At 47.2% G+C, this 26,643-nt stretch overlaps 1 protein-coding gene across 3 annotated transcripts; it reads left to right on the top strand.

Moving 5' to 3' along the window:
* Positions 1-13: 13 nt before the first annotated feature.
* Nmnat1 (nicotinamide nucleotide adenylyltransferase 1) lies at positions 14-26,183 on the top strand. Of its 3 annotated transcripts, none has more exons than XM_052716131.1 (5): positions 14-135; positions 19,427-19,591; positions 20,773-20,956; positions 23,922-24,064; positions 24,441-26,183. In XM_052716131.1, the coding sequence occupies exons 2-5, from the start codon at positions 19,477-19,479 to the stop codon at positions 24,851-24,853; spliced, it is 855 nt and encodes a 284-aa protein (XP_052572091.1). In that variant the 5' UTR covers positions 14-135; positions 19,427-19,476; the 3' UTR covers positions 24,854-26,183. The 3 variants fall into 3 exon arrangements, with proteins under 3 accessions (XP_052572091.1, XP_052572092.1, XP_052572090.1); XM_052716132.1 differs by lacking the exon at positions 14-135 and adding an exon at positions 142-317; XM_052716130.1 differs by lacking the exon at positions 14-135 and adding an exon at positions 377-663.
* The last annotated feature ends 460 nt before the right edge of the window (positions 26,184-26,643 follow it).

Genomic DNA, 26,643 nt, shown 5'->3' with positions numbered 1-26,643 from the left:
AGGAGCACTTCCGCTAGACGCACGCACTTCCGGCTGCATGGAACCAATGAAAGCGCGGCCGCGGTGTTCCCGACGCTGGCTTCCGGGCCGAGGTTGTCTGCTGGAGGACTGGGTCCGTTTGGCCTTCAGGGCCTGGTAAGCACCCCGCACTCGGCCCTAGGATACCCGCCTTTGGGAGCGTTAGCCCAGTGCCCCTTCTTGTGCTAAGCAAGGGGGAATGCACAGTGACTGGGCCTTTAGAGTCCTTTGTAACGGCCCCTGAAGCCGGGTCTTCATAGTCAACTCCTGCCCTTTACTTCTATCTCGGAACCAAAAAAGTTAGTAATATTTCCTGTAGCCTTGGTGCCCGTCAATTCACGTAGAGACCCTCAGTAGAGGTGTCTTGAGAGCCGGCGCCCATGCGCTTTGAGGGGCGTGGGTAAGAGGCAATGGGGAAGAAACCGGCTTTTGTGAAGGACTTTTCCTTTTCTCCTAAGTTCTTTCCAAATCTGGGAAAGATCAGATCCACTTTCCTGAAAGCGGTTTGTCAAACCCTTTGAGAACTAGGAAAATATCTGCTGAATGTACTTGAAACGTTACCCGGGAACTGAATGGAAAAACTTTGGGGTGATTTCTTCTTCCTGAAGAGGCAGTACAGAGATCCACAGGCCATCGGGTTTTGTGGTAAACTTCGTTCAAAGACAGTATTAAAATTTGCATTTCATTCCATCAGTACAAACTTCAAGCTTGAATTATCATAGCGCTCTAAGGGGTGTATTGCTGCAGCCGCTTTGCCTCGGTTTTTTTGTTGCTTATTTTTTCTTTGTTGTTGTTGCTGTTGTTTGCAGTTGCAATTTTGAAACGGCTTTTCTATCCAACTGTCAGCCTACTTTGCAAAAATGCTTCCAAGTCAAGACTGTGTGCCTGTTGTGTTGATGCAGTTATCTCTAATTTTTTATGTGTGAATGTGTGTTAACTTTTTAGTTGGAATGCAACAATGAGTGTGAGGGGACTTCATTCTACTAGAACGGAAGCCTAAGTTGTGGGAACTTTTCAGCCAAAAGCTGAAATTGGAAGGGGAGACAGATGAGGAGGCGGCGGCCACCAGTAAGTGAGATTCATGGGGCTGGAGATAAAGCTCAGTTGTAGCTCCGTTGCATAAAGCCCTGGGTTTAATCGCCAGCAGCGCAGAAGCTGGGAATGGTGGTACACTCTGAGGTAGAGGCTCCAAAATGAGTTCTAGAACAGCCTAGGAACATGAAACCCTGTCTTTGGAAGTAGGGGTGGGGGTAGGGCGGTTCTCTATGTATCAGTCCTGGCTGTCCTGGAACTCACTTTGTAGACCAGGCTGGCCTCAAAATCACAGAGATCTGCCTGCCTCTACCTCCCAAATACTGGGATTAAAGGCATGGGACACCACTGCTGACTGAAACCCAGTCTTCAAACAAACAAAATCCAACCAAACAACATAAATTAAAAATTAGTACAATAGCTAGGCAGTGGTTGGCGCAAGCCTTTGATCCCAGCAGAGGCAGGTGGATCTCTGTGAGTTTAAGGCCAGCCTAGTCTACAGAGAGAGTTCCAGGACAGGCTCCAAAGCTACACAAAGAAACCCTCTCTCAAAAAACAAACAAATGAGTTCAGTAGTCCACAACTGTAATTCCAGTGCCTGGGATGCTAAGGCCAGACGACCAGGAGTTCCAGGACAGCCTAAGCTACATGAGTCCTTATTTAAAAAAAAAAAAAAAAAAAGGAGGAGGAGGAGAAGAAGAAGAAAAGAAGAAGAAGAAGAAAAGTGACAGATTCAGAGTCAGGCATTGTGATGCATGTCTTTAATCCCAGCACTCAGGAGTCAGAGACAGGCAGATCTCTGTGAGTTCAAGGCCAGCCTGGTCTATAGAGTGAGCTCTAGGATAGCCAGAGCTACATAGTGAGACCTTGTCTCAGAGAGAAAGAGAGAGAGAGAGAAAGAAAGAAAGAGAGAGATTCAGGTTGCCATTTGACAGAAAAAAGAATAGCCTTGGGCTAGGGTCATAGTTCAGTGATGGAGGGTGTATTGCCATGTGCTTGATCCTGGGTTTTGTCCCCAGAACTATGGGGTAAGGTGTAGAGAAACAAGGTCCTTTTGAATGTTACTCAAGTGGTTTGGATTTTTTTTTCTAGTAGTCATATGGATGACAATTCTCCGAAATTTTTTTCTAATGTAAACACAGGAAAGTGGCCAATTGCTCTTGAGGGACAGGATGTCACCACTATACATCTGGGAGTTTTGTCCTTGTAAGAAAACAGGATAAGGAAAAAAGTACATTCCATATAGTGCTAACAGGAGATGGAAGAGAGAGTTTTACTTAGTTCTGGTAATGAATTAGGGCTTGGAATCATGTCCCATGTGGGTTTGCTTGTCCTCCCTATCAGAGACAAATAAAGTTAATGTTAAACAAGCAAAAAAGGAGTTCCAGGCCAGCCAGGACTTCACAGCAAGGCTCTGTCTCACAAACAAAGCAAGCGAAGGAGCAAGCCTGGACTACTCAACTGTTTGAAGGATTTGCTGAATGGACTCTTGTTCACAGTGTACTTTTGTAGTTTTGTTTGTTTGATTGATTGATTTTGAGACAGGGTCTCACTGCCTGGAACTCTCTATGTAGACCAGGCTAGCCTCGAACTCACTGGAATCCGCCTGCCTTTGTCTCCTAGGCAGGATTAAAGAGTGTGTGACCACTCTAAGTGACTAAGGCTCCTTCCTTAGTTTTGATATGATACAGTGTTCCTTTCAGGCATGGTTGCTGGTGTTAGTATGTGCCGTCTTAGCTGTGGAGGAAAGGTCCTGCCTTCTATGCACTTCAGTTGCTTCCTCTGTGTCAGGATTCTGCAATTCCATGATGAATCTTCTGGCATGCCTTTGGGTTCTTGTGTAGAGTTAATGACCTTGAGGCAGGAAGGAGGAATGATGTGTTAAGATAGTCACTCAGAAGTGGGAATCCTAATTGGGAAGCTAAATAAATGCAGGGCTTGATAGGAGGAGCTTAGGGGACTTCAGTTTGGACTTAGTATACGGGAGCTATGCTGGGGCAGATGGAATGTGCGTAGTGGGAAGGTCCACAAGCCAAAGGCTTTCTGTACTCTTCGGCTGCCTTTATTAATTTATGTGGTGTCGGGGATTGAACCAAGAGCCTCACACCCAAGCCTAATGTACTATATACCTGATGCTCATGTTGGATTTAATTATATATTTCACTCATTTTTTTTTAAAGATTTGTTTATTATGTATACATTGTTCTGTCTGCAGGCCAGAAGAGGGCACCAGATCTCATTACAGAGAGTTGTGAGCCAACATGTGTTGCTGGGAATTGAACTCAGGACCTCAGGAAGAGCAGGCAGTGCTCTTAACCGCTGAGCCATCTCTCCAGCCCTATTTCACTCATTTTTGAGGCAGAGTCTTCATGTAGCCCCTCTTGGCCTTGAACTCGATATGTAATGACATTGAACTCCTGATTCTTCTGCTTCCACCTCCCAAGGTTTACTACCCATCCTATTTATACAGTGCCAGGGGTTGAACTCAGAGCCTCCTGAATGCCAGGGAAATCCTGTATATCCCTAGTCCTGGGCCTCTTTTCTATGTCCACTAACAGATATCTTGTAAATCTTGCATGATGGGTAAGAGCTTCGACTTTTAGAATTAACAGTGTTGCTCCACTTGTCAGATCCTGGGCAAGTTAATCAACCCCTCTAAGCCCCAGTGTCTTCAAATGTAAAGATGGTGTGTTTGGTGAGAGTCCCACCTCCTTGTGTTGTCAGGATTCCATGAGTTCTAGGAGATGCTCAACATGTAGGAATAAGTCAGTGAATGTTGCTATTGTTATTATCATGTTCAGCATCATTATTATAGTAATGTAAGCCTAATTGAAATAGACACATTCAAAGAGAATGAGTTGCTGTATTGTCATTCTAAGAGAGGTACAGGAAAGAGAATGGGGATGCCACAAGTAAGAATCCTGAAGATGTCTTCTCCAGTGCTCAACACTCCCAACTCACCCTAGGCAACCACCAAGTCACCTTCTGTCATTATATAAATGTGTATCATGACCCAGATAGGACTTCTTACAAGTGGACTCCAACAGCGTATACTCATGTCTGGATCCTTTCACTCGGTGTGCGAGATTTGATCATGGGAACTTAATGGGCTGTTTTTAGGAGAACTTAGACATTATTACTGAGCAAAATGCAGACAGTGGTGGTCTGGCTTGTGAAGTTTCAGAGGGAAGAAAAGAGTCAGGCCATTTGTGTGATGTTTTCTTTCTCTTCTTTTGTTTTTTCGAGACAGGGTTTCTCTGTGTAGCTTTGTGCCTTTCCTGGAACTCACTCTGTAGCCCAGGCTGGCCTGGAACTCACAGAGATTCGCCTGCCTTTGCCTCCCGAGTGCTAGGATTAAAGGCGTGCACCACCACCGCCCGGTTTCTTTTTTTATTTTTATTTATTTATTTATTTATTTTTTGGTTTTTCGAGACAGGGTTTCTCTGTGTAGCTTTGCGCCTTTCCTGGAACTCACTCGGTAGCCCAGGCTGGCCTTGAACTCACAGAGATCCGCCTGGCTCTGCCTCCCGAGTGCTGGGATTAAAGGCGTGCGCCACCACCGCCCGGCTTCTTTTTTTATTTTTTATTAGACAAGCCCAGCCCTCACTCTTGCTTTCACTCTATAGACCAGGCTATCCTCAAACTCACAGAGCTCTGCTTTCCTCTGCCTCCCAAGTACTGGGATTAAAGGCATGTGCCACCTTTATGTTTTCTTTAAGAATCTGTGGTGCTGGTCAGCTGGGGCCAAACAGCCACAATTAGTAAGAGATCAATGACATTGATGTGACATTTTCTGGGCTTCATTGGGACAAATAAGAAAGTATTTCCTCAGGGTCATTACATGGAGTTGTAGTCCAGAGGGGGCCAAGACTATACTCAAGCTAGTAGCTGAACTTGGCAATGTCTAAGGTCTTCTATGAGGTTTTTTTGGGTTTTTTGTTTGTTTGTTTGTTTGTTTTTAATGGCATAAAAGCTATTGTATTGAGCCAAGCAGCAGTGGTGCATGACTTTAATACCAGCACTGGGGAGGCAGAGGCAGACGGATCTCTGTGAGTTCAAGACCAGCCTGGTCTACAGAGTGAGTTCCAGGACAGCCAGGGCCACCCAGTAAAATCCATCTCAAAAAACAAAAAACAAAAAACAAAAAAAAAGAAAGAACGAAAACTTTCAAAGAGACTTAGAATTTTAAAAGTATTGAAATTTTTAAAGACTGAGAATTTTAGCAGTTGGCCTATGCTTTGTATTATAATATTAACATGAGACTTTGGGGACAAGAAATTGAAAGGTTATGCTTTAAAGTGATGTGTTAGTGTGCCAAGTTGAAAAGGGGTTAAAGTTCATTGTCAGCTTTAACTGTTAACTGCCATAGCCTAAAGTCCTCGGAAAGGAACGACTTGATGGGAGAATTGTCTGGATTGGATTGGCCTGTGGGCATGTCTGTGGGAGACTGTCCTGTGCTTTGATGGAGAAGGGGCCCCACATTGGGCAACACCATTCCCCGCCGGGTGGTCTTGGCTATGTAAGGAAGCCAGCAAGCAGCATCAGAAGTCTCTACTTCAGGTTCAGACTTGAGTTCCTGCCCCAGCATCCTTCACTGATGGACTGACCTGGGAATAGAGGGCAAACAAGCTTTTCCTCCCAAGTTGCTTTTGGTCAGTGTTTTGTCAGAGCAACAGAATGAAACTCAGACACTTGGCTACAAAGTAATTGGCTGTAATGATATGAAAGATTGTTGTAATCCATAAAGAGAGGCTCTTTATCCAAAATTTCCCACAATGTGAAGAATCAGTAAATTGATCTTGGGAGATGAATGGTCCGAGTCGCTGTGTCCTTACGAGGCTGGTTCTGAAATAGGCGATTTCCCTTCTTTCATCCGTGCTTACATTCTGCGGCCGACATCAGCTCAGATCCTAGCTTCTAAGGACAGGAAACTGAGGTTTATAGAAGCCAGAGCAACAATCTCGAGAGTTGTGAAGACCCTCACTCCTCCTTTGCATGAATTTGTTGGTGATGGCAATCCTGTGATGTCACTTGACCAATTAATTCATTTCTTGCTTCTTCAGTGCTCATTCATGTTTAAAAGCAACTTCCTTCCACAATGGCTGGTCTTGGCATGCTTCCTGTTGTGGCCATGGTGCGCAGCTGACATTTCATGCAGAAGTGGCAGCTAGGAGATAGTCTTTGAGATGCCTGATGGTAGTGGCCGAGCTGCTGGGGCAGGCTCAATTGACCCAGGCTGTAACTGAGGCAGGAGACCAGCAGGACCCATGGGCTAGCCTCAGACTGTTGGCTTTGCATCTGGCCTTGGACAGGTCACTTTGGACAGCCAGATGAGCCCCATGCCAGAGAAAAGCACTGCAGGACAAAGTGCAGGGTCTAATTAAGGTGGAGCGGAACTGGGGGGCGGGGCGGAACTGGGGGCGGGGCTTTAAAAAAACCGATTCCTTTTCTCGGAAGCTTCTTTTGCACTGGTGTCGATGATTGCAGACTCACGGTTGGGAATAAGAGACACAGAAGGCTTCTGTGAGGACCTCTCTTCCCCACCCCCCCAAAAGAAGCCTGAACAGGAAGCCATTGAAGAGAACTCTTAAAACTTGTGAGAGGGACGCTGAAGCATGGCTCCCCACAGTTGGTGGCTTCTGGCAGGGGTGGGGAAGGACTCCGTTTTCTTTAAGGGGCAGGCCACTGCGAGTGTGACCATGCTCCAGTGAGTATAAGGGCAACACAGATTGGACTTGGTATATTTTTTTCTTCTCTTCTCTTTTGGGGGGAGGTCACAAGGGTGGGAAGGGTGGACCTGGGAGGACTGGGAAGTCAGTGTGATGGGGTGCATGATGTGAAATTCACAAATAATCAATAAAAGTGCTACACTGGAAAAATTATTCCTTCAAAAGTTCATATACATAGGGGCCACATATATAAAACACTTGTTGGTCATATTCCAACAGTAGCCCCTTGTCCCCTCCCCTCCATCAAAACCCTCCTTCCCAGCAAGTCCCTCCCACCCCCAGGTCTCCTTTTGTTCTCTGTGGCCCAGAGGCTTTAATTAAGGTTCCTGTGTGTGTGTGGTGGGGGAGTAAGAGCAACTTACCAGGGGGTACACCAATGAGAAATCTGACTCCCTCCACCAGCAACCAGCAACTGCCTATAGCTGCTCAGGGAGGATGGGGCCTTCCAGGCCCCTCCTCTGTCCATGATGATGGAATGTTGAGAGAACTAGTCCTGTGCAGCTAACCACTGCTGCTGGGAAAAGATCTGTCTTTGAGACAGGCTTTCTCTTTGTATAGTTCCTGCAACTTACTATGTAGACCAGGCTAGCCTCAAACTCACAGAGATCCACCTGCGTCTGCTTCCTGAGTGCAGAGTATCTTGTGTCTCAGGTGGGCCAGGAACTGGTTGAATTACTGCTCCTCTTGCTGTCACCTCAGGAGTGTCTGGAATTACCAGCTGTGTGCCACCACCTGGGCATAGGTAGTGACTGAGCCCAGGACCGCTGCTGCGCTGGGCCAGCACTCTCCCCACTGAGCTACATCCCCAGGAAGCTTCATATCTCATGCCAAGCCTCCCATTCCTGCAGCAGGAACCAGGGCTCCTCACAACACACTGAGCTTTCTTAGTTACGCAGTGTCTTCCCTTGAGGGGTCTGCAAGTATCTGACCCGGGTGGGAACTTGGCAAGTGTTTTTACTTACCCGTGGATACCAGGTTGCCCACTGACAACAGCACAGATAAATAGTAAAGTTCAGGGGTGGTTCTCTCCTGTGTGAGAAACAAAAGCACCATCAGGAACACCTTTGTTATTGCGCCAGTGGTGTTGGGTTTGGGTTTTGTTTGGCTTTTTGTTGTTGTTTTTCAAGACAGGGTCTCACTATGTAGCTCTTACTGCCCTGAAACTCACTCTGTAGACTAGGCTGGACAAAAACCCGAGTGATCTGCCTACCTCTACCTTCTGAGTGTTGGAATTAAAGGCATGCACCACCACTGTCCTGCTTTGTTCGGGTTTTGATATAGTGTTTCTATGTAGCCCAGGCTGACCCAGAACTTGCAATCTGCTTCCTCTGCCTCTCAAGTTCTACAGTCATGGGCACATGTGCTACAGTAGTCTTGTAACATTTATTGTCTTTAATATTTATCAAAAAATGTTTTTAGGGTCAGCGAGCTGGCTTAGTGGTATAGTAGGTAGTTTGAATATAATTTGCCCCATAATCTCCTAGGGAATGGCATTGTTAGGAATTTGGCTTTGTTGGGGTGGGTATGGCCTTGTTGGAGGAAGTGTGTCACTGTGGGAGTGGGCTTTGAGATCTCCTATGCTCAGGAGACTCCCCAGTGTCCAGTCAACTTCCTGTAGAAGAGTTGCCATGGTCATGGTGTCTCTTCACAGCAATAGAAAACCTAACTAAACAATGGGTAAAGGCACTCACCACCAAGCCTGATGACCCGAGTTCAATACTGCATGGTGGAAGGGAACATCTACTCCTCAGGGTTATCTTTGGACCTCCACATGCTTCCCATGGCATATGTTTCCAAATAGACATCACGAACACACACACAATAGTGATACACTTTCTGAAATTTTTTAAAGATAAAATTCGAAAGTAGAATTCACCCACAATAAGAAAAATCTCAGGCTGAGTGTGTGACGCAAACCTTTCATCTCAGCACACTGGAGACAGAGGTAGGTTTCTGAGTTCTAGTCCAGCCAAGGCTACAAAGAGAGACTGAATCAAAAAAACAAGCAACAACAAACAAAACAACAAGACTACCATCACCAACAACCAAAATGTCATGTGGGATGTTTTTAGGAACATGCTGGCATGGAACCCAGGTCTCATACATACTAAGCATGTTTTCCACCAATGAACTACAACCCATACTCCTTTAAAAAATAGTTTCTTCTTTTTTGTGCACATGTGCACATATTCATGTGTGCATGAAGTTGTACATGTTTGTGCAAGTGTGTACTGCATGTAGAGGCAGGGGGATACCTCAGGTATCCTCAGGAATGCTGTCTGCCTCCTTTGAGACAGGGCCTCATGCTGTTAGACTAGGCTGGCAGCCCTTAAGCCTGGGGGTCTGCTTGTCTTCACCTCCCCAACACTGGAATTCTAAGTGTGTACCACCACACCCAGCATTTTCATGTGTGTTCTGAGGATCAAATTCAGGTCCTCGAATATGAGGCAAACACTTTACCAACTGAGCTCTCCCTCTGGCTCCTAGAGTGGTTTTGGCTTTCCTAAAGTAACTGCACTGTGCATCTCACTAGGAATCCCATGTCTGTATATTTCTGTCTTCTGCACAAGTACATAGTAAATATTGAAAAGTGATGGTTGTCTATTTGTAACCAAGCTTTCAGAGTAAGATGGGCGTTTTAAAATTCTTTTGGTTTTTTGAGACAGGGTTTCTCTGTGTAGTTTTGGTTCCTGTCCTGGAGCTTGCTCTGTAGACCAGGCTGGTCTCGAACTCACAGAGATCTGCCTGGCTCTGCCTCTTGAGTGCTGGGATTAAAGGCGAGCGCCACCACCTCCTGGCATGTTTTAAAATTCTTAAAAACAAAGCCAGGTGGTGGTAGTGCACACCTTAAATCCCAGCACTCAGGAGGCAGAGGTAGGAAGATCTCTGAGTTCCAGGCCAGCCTGGTCTACGAAATGAGTTTCAGAACAGCCAGGGCTACACAGAGAAACCCTAACTTGAAAAACCAAAAGAAAAAAGAGATGGTTCACTGGGTAAATGTTTGCTGCTGAGCCTGGTAGCCTGAATTTGATCCCTAGAGCCCACATAAAAGATAGAGGAAGTGGTGCTGGAGAGATGGCTCAGTGGTTAAGAGCAGTGAATGCTCTTCCAAGGACCTGGGTTCAATTCCCAGCACCCACATGGCAGCTCACAACTGTCTGTAACTCCAGTTCATGGCAAAACACTGATGCACATAAAAAAATTAAAAAAAAAACAAAAGATAGAAGAAGAGATCTGGAACCCACAAGTTGTCCTCTGGCCCCCTTCAAATATTGTGGCATGCATGTAATCATACACATAGATAAATTAATGTTAAAAAGAAAGAAGGAAGGAAAAAAAACATACACAATCTGATGCCAAGACGGTCAACAGCACTGTGCACACTCCTTCACCAAAGGACCCGGCACCAAACACAGAGAAGGTTGCCCTCAGAGCCTGCGGGGCCGGCTCCATCTGAGTGAGCAGTACCACGAGACCTGGAAAGACAGGACTCAGTGCTCGTTAAGTGTCGTTGGCTCAGAGACATGCTCCTTTTCGTTGTTTTGTTTTTGTGTCTTGGAACAGACTCTTATTGTAGCCCAGGCTAACCTCAAGCTCACAGTCTTCTTTCCTCCCTCTCCTCAGCCTAAAGGGGTTCAGCCGAAAAGAGCTTAATCCTGTCTCCTCACACCTTATATACCTTTCTCTGCCCAGCCATATTACTTCCTTCCTGGTGCTGGGATTAAAGGTGTGTGTGCTTCCCAAATACTGGTAGCAGAGGCATGAGATCTCAAGTGCTGGGATTAAAGATATGTGTCACCACTGCCTGGCTGTTTCTCTCCTAGACTGAGTCAATCTCATGTAGTTCAGGGTGGCTTTGAACTCACAGAGATCCAGACCGATCTCTGCCTCCCCAAGTGCTAGGATTAAAGGTGTGTGCCACCACTGCCTGGCCTCCATATTTAATCTAGTGGCTTGTTCTGTTCTCTGATCTTCAGGCAAAGTTTATTAGGGCACACAATCTATCACCACAGTGTGTTCTCTCCTTCTACCTTTCCCATGGATTCCTGGAATAGAACTCAGGTTGCCAGGCCTACCCAGCAAACACCTTTACCTGCTGAGCCAGGTGGCCCAGCACTGTTAATTGAATGAATAACTAAATCCAGAAGTTTCTGTCTTTCTTTCCTTCTTTCCTTCTTTCTTTCGTTCTTTCTTTCTTTCTTTCTTTCTTTCTTTCTTCCTTCCTTCCTTCCTTCCTTCCTTCCTTCCTTCCTTCCTTCCTTCCTTCCTTCCTTTCTTTCTTTCTTTCTTTCTTTCAACAGAGTTTCTCTGTGTAGCTTTGGTGACTGTCCTGGATCATGCTCTGTAGACCAGGCTGGAATTCACGGAGATCCGCCTGCCTCTGCCTCCCGAGTGCTGGGATTAAAGGCTTGGGCCACCACCACCCGGCCCAGAACTTTCTTATAACTATATAGACTGTTACACTTCAGGCATGGTGGCCCATGCATGTAATCCCAGCATTGAAGGTCGAGGGGCAGGAAGATTACCATGAGTTTGAGCCTAGCCATACACAGTGAATGCAAAACCATCCATCTCAAGAAGGTAACACCACACCCCCCCAAATAAGGAGGGGGAAGAAAGGAGAAAAAAGTGATTTGTTTTACTAGATTTAGCCTCAGTTTCACATTCTAATTGTAGGATAACTATGAGGGTTGCTACCCAAGAAGTTTAAAAGATTCTCGTCATTTAAAGTTTTGTTTTATTTTTAATGATAGTGCCAATCAAACCCAGGTCATCCTATATGCTAAGCAAACATTCTACCATTGATCCGCAACCCAGCCAACCATCGGAGTTTTCAATGTGATTTTTTTTCTTGTGTGCCAGTCTGTGAGTGTCTATAGAGCAGAAATCTTGTCTTAGCCGCTTTATCAAATAATAGACACCTGCTGAGTACTTACAGGCAGCTGCACACCTACCCAGGGTGAAGAAGGTGAAGATGATACTACCAACCAGGTTGGCCAGGAGAGGCTGACTGCAGTACCGGGAGGATCTGGGCCTGAAAAGCAATTCACAGGCTGGTACCCTTCATCACTACAGAACCTCTGTGGCTGCGGAGCATCAGGAGCTAGCTCCCTTCATGTCTAACTCTACTCTGACAATGGCTTCATCTTGGCTCCTGGCAGCTTGATTATGAATACCATTAATCGAAACTAGGAAATAATGCTTAGCTTTCTATTCCTCATTTGATGGTTTGGCAAAAATACTATGTAGACATTCTGACCTTTGGGAGTAAAGAATTGCGCTGTATTGTATACAAACCTCCTCTGGTAGACTTGCATTGTAGAATTACCACCAGCTCATGCCTTCCCTTTGTATCCCCATCAAGTCAATGGATTCTCAGGTTTCAGATTTTTGTAGAATTTCCACATTTTTAAGATTGTGACTCTTTATTTTAAGCAACTAGATTGTGTTTGCTTTGCTTCCTCCGTGATAGCTGTCAGTGCACGGTCTCTAGCCTCCTCCACAGTCAGTGGACGGTCTCTAGCCTCCTCCACAGTCAGTGGACGGTCTCTAGCCTCCTCCACAGTTGTCAGTGGACGGTCTCTAGCCTCCTCCACAGTTGTCAGTGGACGGTCTCTAGCCTCCTCCCCAGTTGTCAGTGGACGGTCTCTAGCCTCCACAGTTGTCAGTGGACGGTCTCTAGCCTCCTCCACAGTCAGTGGACGGTCTCTAGCCTCCTCCACAGTTGTCAGTGCACGGTCTCTAGCCTCCTCCACAGTTGTCAGTGGACGGTCTCTAGCCTCCTCCACAGTTGTCAGTGCACGGTCTCTAGCCTCCTCCACAGTTGTCAGTGGACGGTCTCTAGCCTCCTCCACAGTTGTCAGTGGACGGTCTCTAGCCTCCTCCACAGTTGTCAGTGCACGGTCTCTAGCCTCCTCCACAGTTGTCAGTGGACGGTCTCTAGCCTCCTCCACAGTTGTCAGTGCACGGTCTCTAGCCTCCTCCACAGTTGTCAGTGGACGGTCTCTAGCCTCCTCCACAGTTGTCAGTGGACGGTCTCTAGCCTCCTCCACAGTTGTCAGTGCACGGTCTCTAGCCTCCTCCACAGTTGTCAGTGGACGGTCTCTAGCCTCCTCCACAGTTGTCAGTGGACGGTCTCTAGCCTCCTCCACAGTTGTCAGTGGACGGTCTCTAGCCTCCTCCACAGTCAGTGGACGGTCTCTAGCCTCCTCCACAGTTGTCAGTGGACGGTCTCTAGCCTCCTCCACAGTTGTCAGTGGACGGTCTCTAGCCTCCTCCACAGTCAGTGGATGGTCTCTAGCCTCCTCCACAGTTGTCAGTGGACGGTCTCTAGCCTCCTCCACAGTTGTCAGTGGACGGTCTCTAGCCTCCTCCACAGTTGTCAGTGGACGGTCTCTAGCCTCCTCCACAGTCAGTGGACGGTCTCTAGCCTCCTCCACAGTCAGTGGACGGTCTCTAGCCTCCTCCACAGTCAGTGGACGGTCTCTAGCCTCCTCCACAGTTGTCAGTGGACGGTCTCTAGCCTCCTCCACAGTCAGTGGACGGTCTCTAGTCTCCTCCACAGTCAGTGGACGGTCTCTAGTCTCCTCCACAGTTGTCAGTGGACGGTCTCTAGCCTCCTCCACAGTTGTCAGTGGACGGTCTCTAGCCTCCTCCACAGTCAGTGGACGGTCTCTAGCCTCCTCCATAGTCAGTGGACGGTCTCTAGCCTCCTCCACAGTCAGTAGACGGTCTCTAGCCTCCACAGTCAGTGGACGGTCTCTAACAGCTTTAGCTGTTAGCATTGAATATGAATGGCACATCAGTTTGGAATCCAGTTGATTGATTGATTGATTGTGTCTGCCTTGCCCTCAGCCTTGCAGACATTAGCTAACACTTAGACCCTTGGGACTGACCTCTAGGAAATCCATGAGTGGTGACACTGGTGCCCTCACCATCTCCCCATTTAATGACTTCTTATACTGTAAGTAAATATTTGTTAAAAGTTAAAACTTAGCCGGGCGGTGGTGGCGCACGCCTTTAATCCCAGCACTTGGGAGGCAGAGCCAGGCGGATCTCTGTGAGTTCAAGGCCAGCCTGGGCTACCGAGTGAGTTCCAGGAAAGGTGCAAAGCTACACAGAGAAACCCTGTCTCGAAAAACCAAAAAAAAAAAAAAAAAAAGTTAAACTTAATCTGTCCAAATCTCTGCAACCTTCACTCCAGTGAGGTTTTCAAGGATGCAAAGAGGTGGACTCGACTGCCACCAGTAATAGGAGCAGAGGCAAGGGGCAGCAGCACCTAAGCGTGTAGCAGGAACCCCAGGGGGCACCCGCACCACCCCACAGATGAGGCCTGCCTGGGTCGAGACTCACCTTAGCAGCACATAGAACTGGAGTGTCAGGGTGCCGACCCCAAACAGGAACACCGCCACCTGGCTGCACGGCACAGGGACAGGGAGGTACACCTTTAGGACTTCAAGGAACCAAATTCAAGTTCTGTTTCATGCTAATTAAACCAGGCAAAAGTGAACTGCCATGCACTCCACTCTCCAGTGAAATGTACCTGTTAATACCTAAGCAAAAAGTTACTAGCTGCCATTATTCAGCTCGTTAGGAAATCTGTAGGACCTTGATCCCTTTACTGTAATTAAGTTAATGTTATGAAACAACACATAAATAGTAAGAGGTATTATCTCAAAGTAAGCATAAATAGAAAAACAAAAAAAATTAATATTTGAAATTGGGTAAATATATTGAATATCTTATATGCATTATCTTATTTAATATTCACAAAATTCTATAAGGTAAGGACTATGTACTCCCCCTTGCCATTTTCTCTTTCTTTTTTTTTTTTTTTTTTACAATAAGGCCTCACTACATATCTTTATGGCCAGAAACTCACTACATAGACCAGGCTGGCCTTGAACTCATTCCTGCTTCTGCCTTCTGAGTGCTGGGGTTAAAGAAAGCACCACCACACAAGCACATGAATGCACACACTTTTTTTTAAAGACTAAGTCTTACTACGTTCCCCAGGTTCTTCTTGAACTCCTGTGCTAAAGCAATCCTCCTGCTTCAGCTTGCCAAGCACTGGGACTAGAGGTACATGTTACCAAGACTTGGGTCCCCATTTTAAAAGTGCAGAAACCAGGGTTCAGAAAATTTGACAAGGACAAACAGCAGCCCGCAGTAAGCGAAACAATTAGGATCCTCGCCTACACCTCTGTTAGCGTTGCCTACAGTTGGTGGAGCCACACTGAGTGTGACCGATCAATGGAGGTAGCCTGCTTACCACAGCCTGCAGATCAGATAGGAATCACTGCTAGCTGCTGCAAACATTAATCGTTAAATAATAGCCCATCTCCTCCCCAACTAGCTGTTCTCACTTTAATTGTTTCTTTTATTAGTAGGGTTTAGGGCCAGATGTCTTTAGGATATTCATAGAAAACAATTATTGCACCTTCAAATGAAGGTGCTCTAAAGAATAGATACCTTCAAAATCTACACTATTTAAAACACCTGTAGCAGCATCAGAACAAGATATAGGCTCATGCTTAAAGTTACTAGTTTGAAAGAAATAGCATCCATTTAGAGGGCGGTTGTGAGAGGTAGTCTGATGGGCAGGTCATTTAACAGTGGGCCAACATGGCTTTAGACTGAGCATCCGGAAATGGGACAAGGAGAGCCCAGTAGAGTCACAGTGCTCTTTGAGACAGCTGTAGTTGTAGTTAATGCTTCCAAGATGTTACATTAATGTTCCCATCACGGTGTCTTTAAAACTCAAAAGATGGGCGATTTAGAAGTAAATTTTTAGTTAAACTTGAAGAACTGCCCCAGGAAGCAGTGAACCTTCTGACTCAGTGTGCTGGGGAGGAACACTTACAGCCTGAGCCGATGTGACCTCGGCAGCCAGCAGTGCAGGTGATAGGCTGTGTGGACCACACAAAAGTGAATCATGGCGACACTGGTCCGGTGGCGATCCGAACAGTTCTGTCTGAGATTCCACACCCATCGGTCACCGTCATGTTGGGACAGGCCATGAGGTAGGCGCTCACTGTAACTTAACCCTTCTGTGCCTTGGGGAGTCAAGAGTCTAGCTGAGATGGCTGAATTGGTAAAGCCAGGATGGATATCTGAGACAGGTCCTCAGTGTGACAAAGGCCGAAGAGAGCCTCCTGTGCGCTGAGAGATCAGCTTCCACCAGCCTCCTCAGTCACCAAGGGGAAGGAAACCTGAGCTCATCCCGCAGCACAGGGTGGGGCTGGGAGCATTTTGTTCCAGCTCTGTCTCCAGACCCCAGGCAGCTCCCTGACTCTCCACAGCATGCTCTTAGCCTTACCTTCCCTCCGCTCCGCTCTCCCTTGGGGCATAGTGTCTAGAACCTGACTTGGGCATGCCCAGGGCTGGCAGATATCCCAGTTCCCTAGGCCACAGATCTATGGAGATGTTGCCTGTTTTTGAGACCGGGTCTCCTATAGCTCAGGCTGGCCTTGAACTTCTGGCCCTTCTGTTTCTCCCAGCTCTCCAGCAGGTTCATCGTATGGGAAGTGGATAGAGGTAACACTAGAAGGGACAGAGTTAGGGAACCCTGGTTTTGTGATGAAGAGTGAGAAGTGAGGCATTGAAATCCTTCCTGTTCAGCTCATTCTTCTCTCTCTCTCTCTCTCTCTCTCTCTCTCTCTCTCTCTCTCTCTCTCTCTCTTTGAGGGTGGAGGGGAAGAATACTAATGGGGAATGAACCTAGGGCATCCTGTACCTGCATTTAAGGCAAGCACTCAACACTGAGCTATAGCCCCAGCCCTCAACTCATTTAACAGTATACTAAATATCAATGACTGTTCCTAATTTTCTGTCCATATTTAGGAGTTTCCCTGTTGTTTGGTTTTATTGGTTGGTCAGAATGTGTGTGTGTGTGTGTGTGTGTGTGTGTGTGTGTGTGTGTGTGTGTGTGTGTAGGTGCACATGTATGTATGTATGTATGTGCATGTGGAAGCCAGGGTCAGTATGTGGTGGTGTTGTGCCCGAGTCGCAAGACCACCACAGAGCCAATATCCGATGCAAAACACAAAGGGGTTTATTGATAACAAGCAAGCTCGGGCTTGGTCTGCGTCCAACCTCCAACACAGCGGGTGGAGGAGGATGTCCCCGAGCACTCACTTGAAGGGGTTTATATAGGAAAGGTTTACATGCAGCTTGGGATTGGACAAGGGGGCTAGGGATGAGGTAGATCTTTGAAGTTACTGGCTGAACTATAAGCATGAGGTTACTGATGGCTAACAGGATGCAGGGTATCTACAGAGACATAATTTTTACTCCCTATGTCCTGCTTTTGCTGAACCCAGGATATGTACATTCAGAGTTATTGTTCCAGTCCTCCTCTCCTCTGAGGTCAACTTCTGGTCAGCTGAGCCCATTACTCCCCATATCTTGTTTTGACAAGCCCAGGATACATAGATTTATTGTTTCAGCCTTATCTTCCCATAAGTTCAACTTATGATCACTTCTAAAACTGCTGGCCAGCAAATACCTTTGTGGTGGTGGTGGGGGGGGGGTGTCTCTCAAGATGGCTACTGATTTTTTCCTTTCAGGGTCATCCTCAATAGCTGTCCACCTTAGCTTTTGAAATAGGGTCTCACACAGAACTTAGAGCCTATTGATTGAACTAGACTGGCTCTGCTTTGAACCTGGAACTTTTGGATTTGGAGAGACTGGCTAGCCAGAGATGCCTTGACACCCTCCAGTCTGTGCCTGGCTTTTTTTATATGGTTCTGGGGAACAAATTCAGGTCCTCATGTTTGCAGAACGGAAAAGCACTTAAGACTTTACTAATGAAACCGTCTCCCAGGCCCTGGTGTTTTTTTGTTTGTTTTGTGTTATTTTGTTTTTGTTTTTTGAGGAGGGGAGATTGGGAAGATTTTTTGAGATGAAATCTTGGTCTTTAGTCCAGGTCCTCTCAGATCCTTGCCTCACCCTCCTCCCACCTCCCCACACCCCCAACTCTCCCACCCCACCCCAAGCAGCTGGAACTCCAGGGGACTGTTTGGTTTGAGGGCCTCAGGCATGCTTACCCCCATTCCCACTGACGACAACATTGCTGCTTCTCTTGTTTTTTTTCAAGAACTATATAAATTACCTTTGTTTGTTTGTTTGATTGTTTGCTATGCGGGGAATTGAACATCTCATATATATGTTAGGCAAGTGTTCTGTCACTTGACTAGATCCCCAGCCCTGTAAATTACTTTAATAAAATTCTCTCTATCACAAAACCTGAGTGACATCCATCTTCACTTCTGCTTGTGACTCAGGACCACCTGTGGGTTTGCTGATCATGAGCTTCTGGTGTCGCCTGGGCTTGCTGTGGGAATCGGCATCTTGGCTGTGGCCTGGTTGTGGCTTGGCTGTGGCCTGGCTGTGGCCTGGCTGTGGCTTGGCTGTGGCCTGGCTGTGGCTTGGCTGTGGCCTGGCTGTGGCCTGGCTGTGGCTTGGCTAGCCTCTATGGCTGCAGCCACCTATTGAGAGGTCAGCTGTCTTAGCAGCACCAGGGTGGTGGGTGCAGCTGTCATGGCCCAGCAGTCTGGCAGGGGCTTGTTTTCATGGTAGAGGCCGCAGCAGAAGACAGGGACGTCTCTGCTGTAAGTTGAGGTGTTGTCTGAGTGTTTCCTCAGAAGTCATGTGCTGAAAGCTTGGTGTCCAGTGTGGCCCGGCTGAGGTGGCTCCTTCAGGAGGAGTGCCTAGTGGAAAGCAAGGAGGTCAAGAGGGGAAATTGTGTCTACAGAGCGAGATCCAGGACAGGCACCAAAACTACACAGAGAAACCTGTCTCGGAAGAAAAAAAAGAGGGGGGGGGGTAAATTGGTTCTCAGAAGAACAGGTTTTTTGTTTTGTTTTGTTGGTTGGTTGGTCTTTTTTGAGACAGGGTTTCTCTGTGTAGCTGTGACTGTCCTAGAACTTGCTCTGTAGACCAAGCTGGCCTCAAACTCAGAGATCCACCTGACTCTGCATCCTGAGTGCTGAGATTAAAGGTGTGCACCTTGTTTCAACGTTAGGCCACACCATAGGCTTGGCCCTTTCTGAACAGGACTGGTTTGCTTTCTCTTTCTCCACCATGTTGTGACACAGCCAGGATGCTGGTCTATGTTCTTAGGCCTGTGGAATCTCTTTTCTTTAAAATGTACCCAACTTTAGCCAGTCATGGTGGCATACCTGTAATCCCAGCACTTGGGATGTGAAGGCAAGAGGATCAGGAGTTCAAAGGTATCTTTGGCTTCATAGCCAGTTTTAGGCCAACTTGGCCTGTGAGACTTTGTTGCTGTCTCCTCCTGTGTCCCTCTCTGGAGTTAGAGACATGTATCCTCTAGCATGTTATTATCTGTTACTATAACAGCAGAAACTCTATGATATAATAGCCTCTAAGTGCTAGGCTCAGGACTAACATGCTATCTTTTCTGCCATATTCTTTTGGGCAAATCGAATCATAAGGAATAGAGAGTTCTATCCCACTCTACTTGGTAGGAACTGCACACTTATCCAAACAAAGGGCAGAAAGTGAAGCCGGTTTGCAGTTCATCTCAATCAGTGAAGCCAAGATTGTGCCCACCTGTTTGCAGGGAGAACCCGGGCGGATGTCAAGAGATCTATAAATGAGCTTGCTTCCTTTTTCCTTTGTAGACAATGGTGTCAGAGGTTTCCACTTAGATCAACAACTCCAACTTCTCACCATGGACACATCCGAGAAGACAGAAGTGGTTCTCCTGGCCTGCGGTTCTTTTAATCCAATTACCAACATGCACCTCAGACTCTTTGAGCTGGCCAAGGACTACATGAATGCAACAGGTAGGAGCAATAACCTAGGCAGCTTAAGACTAGAGGCAAAGCTTGGTGGTGGTGCACGCCTTTAACCCCAGCACTCAGGAGGCAGAGGCAGGCAGATCTATGTGAGTCTGAGGCCAGTCTGATCCTCAGAGCAAGTTCTAGGACAGCCAAGGCTACACAAAGAAACCCTGTCTTAAAAACAACTGGAGACACTTGACTATTTCAGTGTGAATGCCTGACCCTGGACACAACATGTTGCTCTGTTTCCTGGCATAGAGATTTAGCCAAAAAAAAGTTAACGGGGCCAGCGAGGTAGCTCAGCAGGTTGAAGTGCTTGTTGCAAAGAATGCAGCAAGGAGATGTGAATATGGCCGGGTGTGATGGTGCATGTCTTTAATCCCAACTGTCAGCACTTGGAAGTCTGAGGCAGATGGATCTTTGTGAGTTCCAGACCAGCCTGGTCTAGTTCCTGGACAGCCATGACTACACAGTGAGACCTTGTGTCAGGGGGGAAAAGAGGAGGAGGAGGAGGAGGAGGAGGAGGAGGAGGTGTGAATAACATAAGAAAGGGCAGGGCTGGGCAGACACTGCCAGGAACATGCTTGCTTGGTGCTGTCAAGCGCCGAGGTGAGGAGAGACGGATCCCTGCATCTGCTTTAGGTAACAGTGCAGATTGATTCAGGCTTTTCACAAGGGAACTCAGCAATTCTGATTGGAATTCTGACCAACAAGAACTTTAAGTGTAAGCCATGTTGGCACACTCACCCAGAGTGAGTGTGTAAGGGGTGTGTAGGGCTTTAGTTGGAGAAAGTGAAAGTTGTGAAGATTGTGTAATAGCGTGCATGTGCTCAACAGTATAGAATTGTACACTTAACATACTTTAAATGATAACTTTTAAAATCTGTTATTACAGTTTCTTTTCTAACTTAAAAAACTGTATTATTTACATGTGCGGGTGTCGTGTGGAGGTCAGCGGAGGAAAAAGTCTGTTCTTTCCTTTCCTTTCACCATGGGTGTCCTGGGAATTGAACTCAGATTATCAGTCTTACCACAGTTTCAGTTAGCTACTAAATTTGACTCTTTGTTTAAAAAAAAAAGAGAGAGAGAGGTGGAAATTGTAACTATAAAATAGTATCGGTCATACTTCCTGTCCATAAAGTCTGGTTTGTTATTCCTAATATCAAGCCAACTCTTTAATCCAGGAAAATACAGAGTTATCAAAGGCATAATTTCACCTGTTGGCGATGCGTACAAGAAGAAAGGCCTCATCCCTGCCCACCACCGGATTATCATGGCAGAACTTGCCACCAAGAATTCCCACTGGGTGGAAGTGGACACGTGGGAAAGTCTTCAGAAGGAGTGGGTGGAAACTGTGAAGGTGCTCAGGTAACTGTGGTACAGTCCACATCATTGGTTCAAGGGAAGGGGGCGGGGTTGTTCCAGTTGCCATGTTTTCTGTTCTCCTGCCTCTGATTGACAGGTCTGAGGTTGTCACCAAGGGTCTCAGTCACTGCTCTGTTGTGTGAAGAGACACCACGACAAGGCAATGCTTATAAGAGGAAGCACTTTACTGGGGGCTGGCTTACGGTTTCAGAGGTTTAGTCCATTGTCATCCTGGCAGGGAGCATGGCGGCAGGCAGTGTGCTGGAGCAGTAGCTGAGAGCTACATTCTCATCAGCAGGCTGAGAGAGACTCAGGCCTTGGCATGGGCTTTTGAAACCTAAAACCCACTCCCATGACATACTTCCACCAACAAGGCCACACCTTCTAACCATTCTGATCCTTTCAAAGTGCCAGTCCCTAGTGACGAAGCACTTAGGTACATGAGCCTGTGGGGACCATTCTTACTCAGACCACACAGCAAGGCTGCACTTTCCTACAAAAGGGCCACCACAGGATGCAGAGCCTAACTAAGACTCTGCTTTGTTTTTTTTTTTGGTTATTCTTTTTGGTTTTTCCAGACAGGGTTTCTCTGTGTAGCTTTGTGCCTTTCCTGGAACTCACTCTGTAGCCCAGCCTGGCCTCGAACTCATAGAGATCCGCCTGCCTCTGCCTCCCGAGTGCTGGGACTAAAGGTGTGCGCCACCACCGCCCAGCAAGCCTTTGCCTCTTTAAGCATGGGGTGAGATATTGACACATTTGTTCTTCAGAGATATCTCTGTCAGAGAATAAAGGAAACCGGCCTGGCCTTCCTGCCTGAAGGGAGAAAGACAGAGTTCCTTAAGGAGACTGTGGTGATCAGTCTTCTTAGGTGTGGAAGAGGGAAGGAAATGGCTTAAAGAGGAGGTTAGAGCATAGGCCTACCCATAGAAGATAATGATTACTTACAAAGGCCGGGGCCACAGCCTGCGGACATGAAGTCAAGACTCCTGCAGCATCTCTTGGTCAGGGTTCATAAGCAGGCTGAGATGTGACCTGACAGTTCTCAACTTAGGATCTGGCTCTTCCATGCTCTTTGTCACTTACACTGTGTTAAATTAAACCAGAAGATGTGAAAATTCTTGCCAGCCCACCCCCAAACTTATAAATGTCTGAACCTTTCTTTGTTCTTAGGATTTGCTCAGGGAAGTGTGCTAACTGTTCTGAAGAGGCTCCTCTGCCCCCACATCCCTCTCCCAACAGTGTGCTCGCTCTCTCTCTCTCTCTCTCTCTCTCTCTCTCTCTCTCTCTCCTTTATTTTTGGTTTTTTAACACAGGGTTTCTCTGTATTAACAGCTCTGGCTGTCCTGGAACTTGCTCTGTAGACCATGCTGGCCTCAAACTCACTAAGATCTGCCTGCCTCTACCTCCTGAGCTCTGGGATTGAAGGTGTACAGCACCACTGCCTGGCTTTGTCATATTTAATAAGGAGAAGTGTCAGGCAGTGCTTGCCCAGGGTCCAGCCCAACGGTGTGTACTGCTTCCAGGGGCGCACAGGAGGCTCTCCAGACCTCTGTGTTCAGACCTCTGTGCTCAGACCAGGGAAGGTAGTCCAGGGAAGGAGGCAGTGTCTAACCGTCTCTTCATAATATTGAGAGTGGATTAAGGGGCTTTCTGAAGACCCTGTCTAATGCCTGTTCTTAGGATTCTCAGTCCTCCAGACTGGCTGGACAAGGAAGGGGTCAGAGTAGGACACGGAAGCCACTCTGGGCACTTTGAGTGCAGTATGCTGGGATGCTGAGATCCACACGTTAAAGAGACTGGACACGGTGGCGGCAGAGTGGCCCTTGAACAGTCAGAGGAGGACCTGAGCTGTGGGTCATAGAGGGTGCTGCAGGGTGACAGTGCCATCTTTCTCCCAGGACTCCCCCCATGATCTTACCTACAGAATCTCAGCCACACTGGAAGTTTCCTTGAGGTCTCTGGCTAATGTTAGGGTTGGACGGGGCATTGAGCAGAAGGTGGCAGCTGTCTGGACTCCCTTTTTAGGGTTAACAGGAAAACAGTCTCCCCGCTGATGGTCAAAACTCTCCCCTGGAGGCCATGCTCTTGTTTCACTCATCCCGCTCTGGCTCCATGGCAACTTACTACACCTCCTGCACATTCAGTTTGGCTCTTGAGCAGGAGAAGGGATTAGGGCGTGAAGGGCCCACTGCTGGGTTTGGGGTGCGGTCCCTATTGCTGGGGTAGCTTCGCAGTGACGTAAGTACTGAACCTCTGCTGCCGGCCCAGATCCTGCAGTGCTGCTTCTTTGAAGGCCTCAGCCACTTGCCCTCCCAGTCCCTGTCCTTGCCATGTGCTTCTTCATTGCAAGATCAGGCCCTGGTCTGTCGCGGTCAAGGGTGTAGGCCAGGTCTGGACCAGACTGCTGGGTTCATATCCTGGTTCTGTTGAACATAAGCTAAAAGACTGGTCAGTTTAATCAGCTCCTCTCTCAGGGGGGCTGGCAACGCCTGATAGAGCCGACAGTGGTGCGTCTTCTCTCAGTTGATGAATGTCAGGAACCCTGCTCCAGGTGGACCTGCAACTCTGGCCTCTCCGTTTTCCTCTCCGTTTTCCTCTCCGTTGCTAGGCCAATACTTCTCCTAACGTGAGAACTTGAGAAGATTGGGTCAGAGTTGTGGAAAGGAATAAATAATTATTAACTCTCACTGTTGCAGCACACACAACATTCACAAGAATACTTCAGAGAGCACTCTGACATCACATTCTTTTTTTTTAAATTTTATCTTTTTATTTAATGTACATTTGTGTTTTGTGTACATGTATGACTGTGTGAGAGTGTCGGATCTCCTGGAACTGGACAGTTGTGAGCTGTCACATGGGTGCTGAGAATTGAACCTGGGTCCTCTGGAAGAACAGCCAATGCTCTTAACCACTGAGCCATCTCTCCAGCCCCCACGGAACATTGTTTTGTGTTGTCATTTTGTAGACACCATCAGGACAAGCTGGCAGCTGGCAGCTGTGATCACCCACAAAGCTCTCCTGTGCTGGACAGGCCTGGGCGGAAGAGGAAGTGGGCTGAACAAAAGCAGGATTCTAGTCCAAAGAAGCCCCAAGAGCCCAAACCAACAGGTTCGTGGTGTTTGACCAGGACCCCAAAGGTTGCTCAGACTCCACAGCAGGTTTATTTCTTATTCCATACCTGCTGGGTTCCTGATTGTAGGATGGAGAGATTGGTTCTGGGGTAAAAGAGCAGATCTACTTATCTTGCATTCATGCACATGCACAGCCACTTTAATATGGGTGATTATTAAGAAAACGAGCCCGCCGGGCGGTGGTGGTGCACACCTTTAACCCTAGCACTTGGGAAGCAGATCTCTGAGTTTGAGGCAAACCTGGTCTACAGAGCGAGTTCCAGGACAGTTAGGACTGTTACAGAGAGAAACCCTGTCTTGGGAAAAGAAAAAAGAAAACAAACTCTGAAGCTCTGTTTGGTTCTTCCTTCAAGGTGTGCCCAGGGTGAAACTGCTGTGTGGGGCAGATTTACTGGAGTCCTTCAGTGTCCCCAACTTGTGGAAGATAGAGGACATCACGCAAATTGTGGCCAACTACGGGCTCATATGTATCACTCGGACTGGCAGTGATGCTCAGAAATTCATCTACGAGTCCGATGTGCTGTGGAGACATCAGAGCAACATCCACCTGGTGGATGAGTGGATCACCAACGACATCTCATCCACCAAGATCCGGAGAGCTCTCAGAAGGGGCCAGAGCATCCGATACTTGGTACCGGACCTTGTCCAAGAGTACATTGAAAAGCATGATTTGTACAGCTCTGAGAGTGAAGACAGGAATGTTGGGGTCATTCTGGCTCCTCTGCAGAGGAACATCGCTGAGGCTAAGCACAATTCCACAGCATGATGCTATGCATGACATCAGATTCCTTTGTGGAAATTCAAAATGACCCAGTGTTAGTAGCTCAGGGAAGGAATCGCCATCCTGTTTCATAAACTGAAGTTTAAAGGTTTGATTAAAAACCAACAGGAAATTAAGATCAGTTGCTAAGATGAATGTTTTAAATAAGGCCATTAAAAAAAGAGTAAATCCATTCAAAATCTCCCCTTTAGAGGCTGGAGAGGTTAAGACACTCAGTGCTCTTCCAGGGGACCCAGATTCAGTTTCCAGCACCCACATGGCAGTTCACAACTGTCTGTAACTTCAGGGGATCTGATGCCCTCTCTGGCCTCTGAGCGCTCCAGGCACACGCACGCTACATAGACACACACGCAGGAAAACACCCACACACAGAAAGAAGGAAGAACAGTCTCACTTTAGTCAGGTCAGTGATGCACACCTGTAACCCCCGCTGCTCCAGGAGCTGAGGCAGGAGAATCGCTTTGTCCCCAGGAGAACTAAAGTGCTGTTTGGGCTTGCTGCCAACCATCTTTATCCAGGATAGACGAAGGAATTCTTTAAACCAGGACCTTGGCTGGGGATGTAGCTCAGTTGGTAGAGCACTTGCCCAACAAGTCTGAGGCCCTGGGTTAAATTACCACGTAACTGGGCACGGCAGTACACACCTGTACTCCAGGTGCTTGGAGGACGGAAGCCGAAGGATCAAAAGTTCATCATCACTCTTGACAACCAGCAAGTGTAAGACCATCAAGGGATGCTGGAAACCTGTCCCTAACTAAATGAAATAAGTGATCCTGTAAAATGCACCAGTGACCAGTGGTCCTCCAGCTTTGCAAAATGAAAGTAGTGAGTACACCTGGAGGAAGTCAGAGCGTACAACAGTCCTCACTGCTCCACATCAGCATGGTGGAATGACTCAGCGGACACAGGTACCTGCTGCCAGGTCTTGCACCCTGAGTTCAAGCCCCAGGACTCACGTAGTAGCTAGGGGAACCCATTCCCAGAAGGTCGCTGACCTCCACCTGAGATAAATAAAGAGAATAGCTGGTAAAGCTTTGCCCAGGTGTAGCTGCTCGATGCCCACCTTTGGAGGCAGGGGTGGGCCAGGCTCTTGAGTGGTTTCTCAACAAAGCTTTGTTGCTGACCCATCATCATCTTTGTAACTTTGGGGACAACTTCAAAGATAATGTCACAGTGCCTCTGAGAAAACCACAGAGAGCAGGGCAGTAGTGGCACACACCTTTAGTCCCAGCACTAGGGAGGCTATAGAGAAATCCTGTCTCAAAAAACAAACAAATAAATAAAGGTGAAGAATGTTCATACTTTTAACCATTCATTCCTTGTGGTTTTCTTTCTTTTTTTTTTTTTGTTGTTGTTGTTTTGGTTTGGTTTTGAAACCGTGTTTCTCTGTATTGCCCTAGCTGTCCTGGAACTCAGTAGACCAGACTGGCCTTGAACTCTAGGAAATCTGCCTACCTCTGCCGTCTTCACCTTTATTTATAATCTTATAATTAAAAGATGAAGGAGCCAGGCGATGGTGGCACACGCCTTTAATCTCAGCACTTGGGAGGCAGAGGCAGGCGGATCTCTATGAGTTCAAGTCCAGCCTGGTCTACAAATCGATTTCTAGGACAGCCAGGATTGTTACACAGAGAAACCCATGCTCTATCTGAAACTGTCAAATCTCTGAAGAGCGCTGCAGTTTCTTGTCTCAGTGCCATATGAACCTGCATCTCCTTCTCTGACCCAAAAACTGACACCATAGTTTTTGTTAAAACACAAAGTTGTTGCGTGAT

Source organism: Peromyscus californicus, unplaced genomic scaffold (assembly GCF_007827085.1).
Source record: "Peromyscus californicus insignis strain IS unplaced genomic scaffold, ASM782708v3 Scaffold_5__1_contigs__length_169319896, whole genome shotgun sequence".
Lineage (NCBI taxonomy): Eukaryota > Metazoa > Chordata > Mammalia > Rodentia > Cricetidae > Peromyscus > Peromyscus californicus.
The sequence above is the reverse complement of the archived record's forward strand: the minus strand, read 5'-3'. Positions and strand labels throughout refer to the sequence as shown.